General features: G+C 48.5%; 1 protein-coding gene across 4 annotated transcripts; it reads right to left on the minus strand.

The window, feature by feature from the left end:
- Positions 1-117: 117 nt before the first annotated feature.
- ITFG2 (integrin alpha FG-GAP repeat containing 2) lies at positions 118-11,100 on the minus strand. 4 transcript variants are annotated; one of them, XM_050333410.1, is made up of 12 exons: positions 10,919-11,100; positions 9,498-9,593; positions 9,028-9,069; positions 8,008-8,179; positions 7,560-7,699; positions 6,978-7,126; positions 5,764-5,858; positions 3,918-3,971; positions 3,362-3,453; positions 2,721-2,838; positions 1,963-2,136; positions 118-1,804 (listed from the first exon to the last, which is right to left on the minus strand). In XM_050333410.1, exons 1-12 carry the CDS (start codon positions 11,012-11,014, stop codon positions 1,656-1,658), a joined length of 1,377 nt encoding a protein of 458 aa, XP_050189367.1. In that variant the 5' UTR covers positions 11,015-11,100; the 3' UTR covers positions 118-1,655. The 4 variants fall into 4 exon arrangements, with proteins under 4 accessions (XP_050189367.1, XP_050189368.1, XP_050189370.1 ...); XM_050333411.1 differs by lacking the exon at positions 10,919-11,100 and adding an exon at positions 10,384-10,752; XM_050333413.1 differs by lacking the exon at positions 10,919-11,100 and adding an exon at positions 10,249-10,750.
- Positions 11,101-11,278: the final 178 nt, after the last annotated feature.

Raw genomic sequence — 11,278 nt, forward strand, 5'->3', positions numbered from 1 at the left:
GTCTGGTGAAACATCACTCAAGTGAGAGGGGATAATAGATGCAAACCAGCAGGTGAGCCTGCTGCCCCTATTCATGCCTTAAGATTGCTAGGGAGCAAAAAATTACTCATCAGGCAATTATTAGTAGAGAGAAGACAGAGAGTAGATTCTTTAATGAAGGCCCTCAACCACTGGGAGTACAGAGATGCACCCCACATGTCCAGGGGTTCCACAATTTATGGTATCGTCCATCCAATCCCAGATCTATCTGCCCCCCAGATCCTCCCCAGTTCTGCCCCCAACACGCCCTTCTGGAAATTGAGTCAGGGGTCCTGAGACCGCTTCTTCCTCATCTTCTTCTTATCCACAGCACATACAGTCTTTTGGAGCTCCTTCAAGGGTAAGGATTTGAAGGTTGTTTTGACTGTGGTGTATCTTGCTGTTCGAGCCACGGTGCAAATGTTCTTAAACAGACTGAAGGCCTGCCTTGAGAGAAGTCTAAAAAAACTTAAAGGAATTTAGAAAGTTTGATGTGAAATGGGGTAATAGGGTTGGGTAAACGTAAACTACTGTGCTAGAGAGTGACAAATTATACAACTACATTAAAACCTACATTTACTAGACAACTACTTCTAAAACCTACAAAAAGGTAAAAATTAAAGAAATCCATAGGCATCACTATCCTAATAAGCTAAGTTAGGCAAGGGACAAGCAAGATAGGGAAAAGCACAACATCAGCAGCACATGTAAAGGTTTGTGCCATGGCCTTTGCAAATGAGCAGCCTTGGTGAGCAATGCCCTTTTCCAGATGCCTCAAGCCAGCCAGTGGAACTTCACCTCCAGTCCACCTCTTTCAGTTGTGCAGGACTCAAAACAGCATGACATTCTCCACAACAAGAGGCAAGTGTGGCATACTGTAGAATGGCCAGGCTCTCACAGCACCACAGATCCATGGTTAAGTCAGATTCCTCTTACTGTCCACTTCACAGCTGCTTTGCTAAGTCACAGCCTTCTCTGGGATCACTCTGCCCACGAAGATGGAGATAAGCAATGCCTCTCGAGTACAGATGGGGTTTGCTGGTGCTGTTACCTTTCCACACCTTATTAGTGCATGTTGTGGCTCTTCTCACACCTGTCTCCAACTCCTCAGGACAGGAAGTGATTTATGAGAAACTGCTTGCTAGAACAGCAGTGGCAAAGCAAAGGCAATCAATGCACAGGTGTAGTTTAACACACACCCAAGTGTGAGAGAAGGCCCTTGCCTGCTTCTTATTCAATTCCTCCACCTGCAATTCCTGCGCTGTAATCCTGCTGAGAATTCAGAAGTAATCACTGGAGCCAGAATGGAGCCTGAGCTCAGCTGTTCTCTCCATCCATGTCCTCAGTGCTTCTTCACAGTGACCCATAAAGCACTTCAGCGAGTAAAGAATATGGAAACTGGCAACAGAAGGACAACAAGCAAGACCCTTGCCACTTCTTGTTCTAACAGCTCCCTCTGCTAACAGAAAATCAATCCACCACCTATGCTCCAGCCTACAAGCCAAGACCATCCCTCCACAGCCTGTACACCCTTTCCTGTTTGGAACTTTTGACAGAGATAGTAAAAGAACAGTCATCTTCATCAGATGCCCCATTCCAGCTGCAGAAGAGCCTGTGCTGGTAGTCCATGTGACTTGTTATAAGGGATCCTGGATGGCAGTGCAGTGGGCAGAGGAATCCGTTCCAGCATCATCCTGACTCTGCGAGGGGCTGCTCAGGTGATATTTCTCAGGAAAATAGAGGGTTTTGTGAATTAGATTTCTGACGGCAGAAACGTCATTTTTATCTATGGGAAAGAGAGAAAAACAGTTGAATGGGATTCTCAACAGGCTGTATGAAAGCCTCTTCCTCAAAAAATACCTGTAACTCTAGTTCCCAGCATATCACCTGCCAGCAGCCCTTCCTCTCTTTCTTCCTGTACACCCTCCACTCTTTTGCACTCACCTACACCCAGCTGCTGCAGGAGATCTGCAAACTCTGGGTCACCCTCCAGGATTTTCAACAGGTTGGTGGACTCCATTCTCTCCAGCTGCACATCCCAGTAGATGTAGATCTTCTGGCTGAAGCTGACATAAACCAGGCAGGGACTGTTGCTTCCTCCTTTGCATGCATAGAGGCCTGCAGAAAGCAGAAGTGTGGAGATCTGACTACTTCCGAAAGGACAGTGAAAGCAAACAGGTAACGTCTCATGATGAGATACCAAAGCTGTTAGCAGAAAACAGCAAGCATCTGAGCAGAGACATGGGCTTGGGTATACAATACCCCTTTGAGACAAACCAAGAAAGTGTCTCTAAACTGCAGGAGGCTTGGGGATTTGCAAGCTGCTTCTTGCAGGTCTGAGAGAGGGGACTGAGCAAAGCCAAGGCTCGGGCTGGTTCCATGGGGCTCCTTATCTCTACTTGGGAACAGCTTAGAAGCCTGCAAATTCAAAAAGCAGTGGGCAGGACGAGAGACGCCTGTAGCACTCCCAAAAAGGACAGGATAAAAACCCCAAACCATCAAAGAAAAACCTCAGCATCACCTCCTCTCACCCCTACTTTTCCCAATGCCACCAGAGGAAAGACTAGCTGGGCCTTCTGCAGTACACACAGAGGGAATTATTCTCCACTGCAGACGGACAAAGGATTCCAGGACTCCAAGACAGGATACTAGCTTTGAGGGAAAAATGCTGTGAGGGCTGGCTTTGCAGTCAGGCTCCCCACCTGCACAGAATGCACTGACATTCTCCTCTGCTTGAAACCTGGCTACAGTCCGATTGTGGTCGATGATGTATGTCTGACCATCCCACGCACAGGCAATCACCTCCTCGTGCCCATTGCCCTGCAGGAACCAGAAGACTGCATATTAGCAAGAACATCACCTTTTCCCAGGGACTGTCAAGAATCTTTCTTGCTTGCTCAGAGACAGAACACTAATGTCTGAACGAAATGTGACTCTGGGACATCTTGTCCAGATATTTTGCAGTTTGAGATCATCTCTCTTCTCTGTAGTAATCATAAGAGCAATTCTTAAGAGTTCGTAGACAATCAGGGTGTTAGCAGTGTGCAAAACCATTCAACTTTGCAATAAGATATGAGAGCAGTTGGAGAAAACATTTTTTGAATGGAACAATGGAAACTAAGCTCAGTAGGTCTAACTGGCAGGCACAGCTCAGCCTCTTGCAGGTGGACAGACTGACAAGAGTGCAGAATGTACTGCCACAGTCAGAGCACTTTGCGTCATCCTGGGATAATCCCAGCCTTTTTCAGCTGAGTCACACTCACTCTGCCTTTCCTAAATCCATATATACAAAGCTGTGTTGAGTTTTTGCCTTCATCCCTCCCAGCCCTATTCAGATGCTCACCGTAACATCCAGCTTTTCCAGAGCAAACAGCTGGTGATCAACTTGAACAGACCAGAGCAGCTTGTCTGCTCCCTCCATGAGTTTCAGTGTCCCTGAAGGAAGAAAAAAATAATACTGTCTTGAAAACATTAAAGGGGGGCAATATGTTTGCTTATGCTGGGCCCTACACACTCCTTCAACACTCAGGGTTGCTGAGAGTTGGCTGCGAACAGCACAGGCATGGCCTCTTGGCTGCTGAATCCCTACTGGACACTTAACCCCATTCGTCTATTACCCAGATACACTGTGACAGTACTGGGCAGGGGGGACCAGCCATGAGAGTGGAACATAAACATGAGTCTGTTTTCATAGGGGCCTCCATGCCTTCATAAAAAATATGTCAGCAGAAGGAGTCTTTGGGTCAAATTCTCTTGCCTGACCCAGGAAGGGTTTCTGAAGCCCAGTTTCTCCTTCTTTCAAAAATCAAAAGCACTGAGCCCCTAGTTCCCTGCTTTGAATTAGTGTCAGGCCTTGTCCAGACCACAGGCCTTTCTTTCACGACAGCGGCAGGACTTACCATCCAGAGTACAGAGGGCAAAGAGACCTGAGCCACTATTCTCACTGGAGCCACCTGTAAGTACAAAAGAAAATTGCTGGAGTTGATGCCACTTTTTAAGTGTTGTCCCCTCTTTCTCCTGAAAACAAAAAAAAAAAGATCCAGAACAAGCTGATCCATCTTGCCCTCTTTTTTATTTGCCCAGTTGTGTGCAAGACAGCGCTGACAAATGTGACTAGTTAAATCTAAAGAGACTCCCCTGACCACTCAGCTGCTTCAGCCCTCCAGTAAACCTCTGCCTAGCTACCAACCAGCAAACACATGCAAGGTCAAGTTTTAAAAATGATATCACACTTGGAGAGAGAGGGGACTGGAGCTGTGTTCAACTAAAGCTGCATTTAATCCTTTCAGTGACAACATAGGAGAGACACCGGCTCCCTGAGGTCTGCAGGAGCAGTCAGGGACAAGCCAACAGAGCTGAAAGCAAATAGGCAGTCTCCCCAGAATAACTGGAATGCAAGACTACCTCCACTGCCCACAGACAGCTCCAAGCTACAGCCCTCTGCACACTCCTGAGTTGCAAACTACTCTGTTTCCACAGATCAGCTTAAAGCAAAGTCAGCTGGTTGAGTGCTCAATTGCCTCTTGTTGCTCATTCACCCAGACAGGCTCTAATCCAAAAGATCTGCAATGTCCCCCCTACAAACTGGTCAGCATTGCACTCCTCAGCTGTTTCCTCACTGATGGTCCAGCATCAGTGGGCTTTTTTTACAGCATCTTCATCCCTTTTACTGTGTGCCTTCATTTTTCACAGACATCTCTCAATTGATGCAAGGCTTCACATGCAGTGATATAATTGATTTCATGCTCTGTTGACTATGTTGCTCACAGCAGCATCAGAGATGCTGAAAACATGACAAGCTTAGGAATCAGGAAGGAAAGGTACTCTGAGGAAGGGGAAGGGGGCGGGGTTCAGTGGACAGCTCTTCTCCCCAAGCTCTAATTACCTTGGACAACCTAAACAATTCTCAGTCAGCACTGCAGGGGGCAATACTTGGGCAGAAAACAAGAGAAAGTGATCTCCATTTGGAATTTTCTGCTTTCAATTATGTGCATACACACTCCAAGGGGGAGTGAAAGCTGCCTACTCTCCATAGGTACCAAGAGAGGGTTCAGCAAGTGCACCAGGGACAGGTCAGAGCACAAAGCAGTTACACAAGGAAAGCAGTGGAAGTGTGTAAGAAAAGTCTGGATGCAATAGCAGTGTGTCAGGAGTGAGAAAAGCCAGCAGCTGTGGACAGTTTAGATACAACTGCTGAACAGAACACAGTGGAAGGGGACAGAAGACAACAATATGGGATATGGAAGCAGCTCTGGAGATGTTGGGACTGCATAGGAGAAGGAGGAGCAGCATGTAGCTGCCAGGTATCGAGATTCCAGCGCTAAGAGGTAGTAACAAAGGTGAGGCTGTGGGAAGGAAGAGGTGCATCTTGGGAATAAGAAGAAGGCATAAGCTGCAGTCATAAGAAAGCAAAGACCAAGGACATCTGTAGGAGCACAGCATGGTAGCCATTCAGATGGACTAAATGCAGGTCAGTGGAGGCTGCAGAGAAACTGTTGTGCTAAGTGAAGAATAAGCACTACCTAGGAAAGGACAAAGGCTATAAAAAGCTCACATGCAAAAATCCAACTGTGGTCCTTTGGGAGCAGCTAAGGGCAAGATCCCTCTGCTCTTGCAGCTGCCTCCCACTGTTATTTTTCTAACACAGGAAATCCAGTTTCTTCTTGGACTGATGTAATGAAAAACTGCCCCCTGAAAATCAGGGGCAACTGCTGGGCCACAGACCCCAAGCTGATAATCTCTCACCTCGGGCAATGCTACCAATTAGATGAGTGGAGACATTCTTGTTGTGAATCCGTCCAGATGTTTGGTGTAGGATAACATCTCGAACAGGGGCCTCTCTAGGGAAAAGAGAAAGACATCAGGGACAGGTTAGGGAACCATACCTGAGTCTATGCCACAACAATCTCAAGAGCAGTGTACTCCAAAGCTCCACAAATCCAGAGACTGACAGAGTTTCTGAACAGGTTAGCCCTTTAATGGTAAAGGCTAAGTAATAGGGTATGTGCCACCCCAGGTACAAAAGGAACTCACAAATATTTAAAAATCTAAAATGAGAATGATTTTATGCATCGAAAAAAACCAGAAAGAGCTCAAAAAGAAAAAACTGTAAGGCACGTATTCCAATGAAGGAGAAAGAAAAGACAATTTTTATTATTACTGTCACATAAATCTGGCTGCTTTTCACTCCAGAAGCATCTGCCCAGGGTTCAGTAAGTTCATGAGTGACTACTGTCTGGGCCTGGTTTCTACCTAAGAGGGTACCATTCCAGTGAGGTTTTTAAGACATCAAGGAGACTTGCCTAGCTCCCCTGCTGCTGCAGTTTTTTTGTCCCTGCCTTGAAGTCTTACAGAATACCACAGAAGCACCTGAATTCCCCACAAGGATCCTTCCAGCACCAAGACAGTAACAAACACCTCATCACCATTCTGATTGCTCTGTAGTCATTTATAGGACTGGCTGCCAGGGGTCTGTCTCATTAGGACAGCCTCTAATTGCCTCATCAGGAAAAAAACCAAGCAAACGAAGCTAAAATTTCATTCTGGGCTTCAGACTAATTCAGCTTGACCCAGCCTTTCAGTTGTTGCCCTTCCCACCATTAGATAGGTCACTGGCTTGCACACTACCCTTTCTCTGGAGGTCAAGGTCACTCATGTCCCTCCCTTAGCTCCCAGTAACCCCCTCCTCAGTGATCTCATTTTGTCTCTCCCCTTGCCCAACCCAAAAGAGTGGAATACAATGAAAGCAGTAGTATCCATCTTTGTGACATACATGAAGGGTGTCCTTGGAAGCTCTGGTGCAGGTGGGCTTAAGTGACGAGCTCCCAGCAGTACAGCAGGACACCGAAGCAAGGACAGTGACAGCACTGCCCACCTCACAACAGCTGTGTGCTGGCACCCCCTTGTGACGGGCCTCCACAGCAGCATTTCCTCGTGTGCCCGGCAGGAACGCCCCTCACCTGCTTGAGGCAGAGCCGTCCCTTCCCGTGGATGTGTCCCGCTGCTCCGTGTCCCAGGTGCACAGCAGGATGGCATAGCCACAGCCTGGCTGCGACACCATCAGCTCCGGGGAGCCATCAGGGCCCAGGTTCACAGAGAGGCTGTCCACCTACGCTGGCAGAGACAAAACACTGCCAGAGTGTTTTGAGAACTTTGAACACCTCCGAAAAGTTTACAGTGCTCCTTGACCCTAAATCTGGATATGGCAAATCTTCTGATAGAGCTGAGCCGGAGCTGAACAAATTCAGCTAGAAGCAAAATGTCCACGTTCAGTAAAAGGTTGTTTCCTTACCAAAAACCACTTTAGAACAACAGCAGTACTTTCTACTAATGCTCTCTAGTTGGGCGAGAGCAACTGTTTCCCAGACCAACCCAGCAGCTGTTCCACATGTACAGGACAACCATTGGGCAAATTCCCTTTTAAGCCATCAACATGACAATTGTTTTGTTCATAGGACTGAGATTTCATACTTCTTCCCTTGGAAAAGACCCTTCTTGATGACTGTATGACAAGTACTGCTCTGAACATCCTTTTTTCTTACCTGACCTTCCAGCAGCCATTTCTTCAACAGGAGCAGCTGGCCAGAGACGTGGTCTGAATTCTCTGATGAGTCCTCCCAGCGGAAGGCACGCACCACTCTGTCAGTGTAACCCACCACCAACTCACACTTCCCATCTCCATCTGCAGGGAATAGAAGATGGACTCTGTCAGGCTCAGTAGCCCCTAGAGCCCCAGAATTCAGAAACCACTGTGCTGGTTTCTATAGGTAGCATCCCTGAGGATCCCAATCCTGTAATGAAAACTCACACTTCAGAAAAATTCCTAAAGTTCTTGCCTCTTTTCTCCATGACTTGGCTGTGGTTTCCTAGAGTTATCTTTTTTCAGCAAGATAGTAATTTCCTTCTGCAAGTCCCCCACAGTTTCTCTCCCCTCCTGCCCCACAAACAAACTCCCTCACCCTGCACTCCCACACCAACTTCGTGGCTTACCGATGTCATTGATCAGCATGACCTTGGTGTTGGCTGGAATGTGCTGCCTGAACACTGGGTTCTGCTCTTCTGCTGCTGCCAACTCATGGTGTCCTGAAGCATCTGGGTGTTTTGGAGAAGTCAGGTCAAAAAGATGAAACCAGCCTTCTGCACTCACTGCCACCACGAAATTCTATACATGAAGAAAAAAAACTTTTTGATTCTTCCTCTTTTAGGAACTGCAGAAGCTGTCCCACAGCAGGGCAAGGGAATATACAAGAGTAGATCCATCAAGATCAATGACTGCTACAGGAGGTTTTTGGCCAGCATACAAACTACTCAGGCGCTGGCAGGGACAAAATTTCTTGTTCATCTTTGTCAGACTGTGCTATCAAGCTGATGTGTGCATGCAATCCTCAAACAACGTGTGGCTTTCTCAATGCTCACGTCAGTTCTGCTCTGCACCAGGGCAAACACAGTGACAGTATTTTGGGCATGGTGCCTAAACTGGGACCTTCAGACTCATTGGTCCTGGCTCAACCTCCAGAAACAGCAATCCAACAAAAGAAGTCATATTAGAGCCAGTGGAATTGGCTTGGGAGTCCAGACTATTCTGTGTCTCAGTCTTGTTTAGATGACCTTAAATGCACACAGCCAAGTGGCAGAAGGGCCATGGCCCACAGCAGGCATCAGCACAAGCAGAGCAAAAGCCACTGAGCAAAATAAGCAACCCTCAAACCACCAAGGCCTTGTGGTGCTCACAGAGAGGCACATGGAAATGAGTAGTGCTCTCTGAATATAAAATGGATTTCCTTGCTTACCAAAACCTGCACATGACTCATAGAAATATACCAATTACATGTAAACAGAAGAACAGTTTAAAAACAGTAGTGCTAAAACTCTTTGAACAAGGGCAGATCCTGGTGTGAAAGCACCAGCAATCTGTCCTCCTCCACACTCAGTACATGACATGACCCTGCTCTCCTAAGCACCTCCCACATGCCCTACAGACACAGCTGGGAAGAGCTGGGCTCCTCTCACCTTTTCTTTATTGCATACATCTCCCACACCAACACACGTGAGCTGCAAAAGAAAAGAAGGCCATACATGAGAGAAGGCAACAACACCCAGCACTTTAGGCTAAGCTTCTGCCCTACCCCTCCTCTCTCATAAAGCGTCTCTTGAACTCTAAACAGCCTTTTGAAGGACAAGAAGAGGAGACTCAGGGACAGAAACACATCTGTCACACAACTGGTCAGAGCCCTGGGTCAAAATCCACAGCGCACAGAGCAGGGTCAAGGTGGGACAAAATTCCAGTTCCTGTGTTTATTCAGCCCATGGGGCCAGCTGTGGGCAAAAGCAGGGTCTTGCATAACTACATGAAAGGCATCAGATCCAGTTCAGGCCTGTCATTCCCCTCTGCCCTACATATTCCTAGGTTATGGACAAGGATAGCTGGCTGCACATACACCAAAAGGCCCGACCATTTAGAGATTTTGTTGAGAACTGACCATTCCTTGGCAAGATCGCACAGCCCAGGGTTTGCTGTCATCGTTCTTGTAAACGTAGAGTTTTCCATTGGTGTCTCCCACCACTAGTTCATTCAGCTGTACAAGAGAAATGGGTTAGTAGGAAGAAGTCCACAATTACAGTAACAATATTCCCCAACAACAATCAGAACTCACATCTAAAAGTCACTCAGTGGGAAGAAGCAGCAAAACAAAACAAGAGTTAAAGGGACAGTCTTGAATCAATAGGGAAAGTCTGGAAAAATATAAAAGCCCTAGTTTTACTCTTGCAGATAGAAGAGATAGAGTGTGTCCTTAGAGCAGCATCTCATTACCCGCTGCTTCTCTACTCACTGTTTCAGCATTGTGACACTGACCATTTTAACATCCTGCTCTGCTAATCATCATCACACCACCTTCCATCCTCCAACCTTGATTGACTTAAATTACCCAAGGAAAATGATGGCAACAAGGAAAACATAACCATCCAGAAAGAGGCTGCAAGAACACTTAATGTAAGATTTACACTCGATGTTCAGTCTCACTGATAAAGGGGCAAAGGTCTTTCAGAATGGTGATTATTTCTTCAAAGATGACTGCTAAAAATCACCAACCACCATTGCTGATGAGCCTACTCCCACTATCCCACCTCCTGCATCATGCCTCTGTGTATTCAAATTGCATGCATTCCATAATTCCCTGCACTCCTTACCCTATATAAAATAACTTCTTGTGGGAGTATTTGTTTATTTACCTCATACCTAGCCAGGCACTTTTCAGGATAAGGCCGTAATAAAATTTAACTGTTGAGGAGAAGGAACAGTTTACATATACCTGGTTAAGCTAACCCCTTCCTAGTTACAGACAAATCAGCTACAACAAAACTAACCATCTGTGGGGGCTGACAGCAGCATTCCCAATACACATCCATCCCTCGCACAGTTTAAGAGACACCGAGGCTTGGCTCTGCCCTGTTTGCGATCTGCTGTGCCCCAGCAAGGTGCTTTCCCACACCCCTACATCCCCACCACCGCGACGGCAGAGTGTCTCTCTTCGGGACCAAAAGCCAACCTCCCCTCTGGATGGACACCATCCAGGCCCCACGCCAGGGGTGACCAGCCCATCCAACGCCGGTGCGAGCCCCGAGCAGCTGCAGCCCGGAGCCACGGAAACATTCCCTTGGCGAGGGAACTCCAGCGGGCATTTGGACCCCAACCCTGCACCTCTGACACGGCTCGAACTCCCCCTGTTCCTAAGAGTGGAAGCCCCGCCAGCCCTCTGGGGCCGCACCAAGCCGCCCGGTCCTTCTCCCTCAGCCCCATTGTGGCGTTCCCGGGGCCGCCGCCCGCCGTCCGAGCGCGGCCCAAGCCCGGCCCCCGGCCCGCCCCGCCCGCAGCGCCTCCCGCCGCCCCCGCGCTGCGGACCGAGTCGTTGTCGGCGTCCCCCAGGCAGATGGCGTGCGGGAAGAGGCTGCCCGCGAAGTCCAGCGCCACGCACTGCACGTAGCTGACCGAGCGCATCCCGCCCGCCGCAGCCGCGGGCACGCAGCGAGCCGGGAAGCGCGGGCACACAGGAGCCGGGAAGCGCAGGCACACAGGGAGCCGGGAAGCGCAGGCACCCAGCGAGCCGGGAAGCGCAGGCACCCAGGGAGCCGGGAAGCGCAGGCACCCAGCGAGCCGGGAAGCGCAGGCGCGGGAGGGAATCACGGGAGCGCGGGGCGGAGCTCCCGGCAAAGACCCCTGCTTTCCTCTTCCAGAGGCGACAGCGAGCCGGGGATGCTCCTG

The sequence above is a fragment of the Myiozetetes cayanensis genome, unplaced genomic scaffold (assembly GCF_022539395.1).
Source record: "Myiozetetes cayanensis isolate MyiCay16 unplaced genomic scaffold, myiCay2020 scf5-8, whole genome shotgun sequence".
NCBI lineage: Eukaryota > Metazoa > Chordata > Aves > Passeriformes > Tyrannidae > Myiozetetes > Myiozetetes cayanensis.

Excerpts from the sequence above, each read along its gene's own strand:
- ITFG2 (XM_050333410.1), bottom strand. The coding sequence starts at position 11,014 with ATGCGCTCGGTCAGCTACGTGCAGTGCGTGGCGCTGGACTTCGCGGGC. Across the intron at positions 3,972-5,763 it reads AATTGGTAGCATTGCCCGAG|GTGGCTCCAGTGAGAATAGT; the intron begins GTGAGAGATTAT and ends TTGTACTTACAG. Across the intron at positions 2,839-3,361 it reads TGGAAAAGCTGGATGTTACG|GGCAATGGGCACGAGGAGGT; the intron begins GTGAGCATCTGA and ends TGGTTCCTGCAG.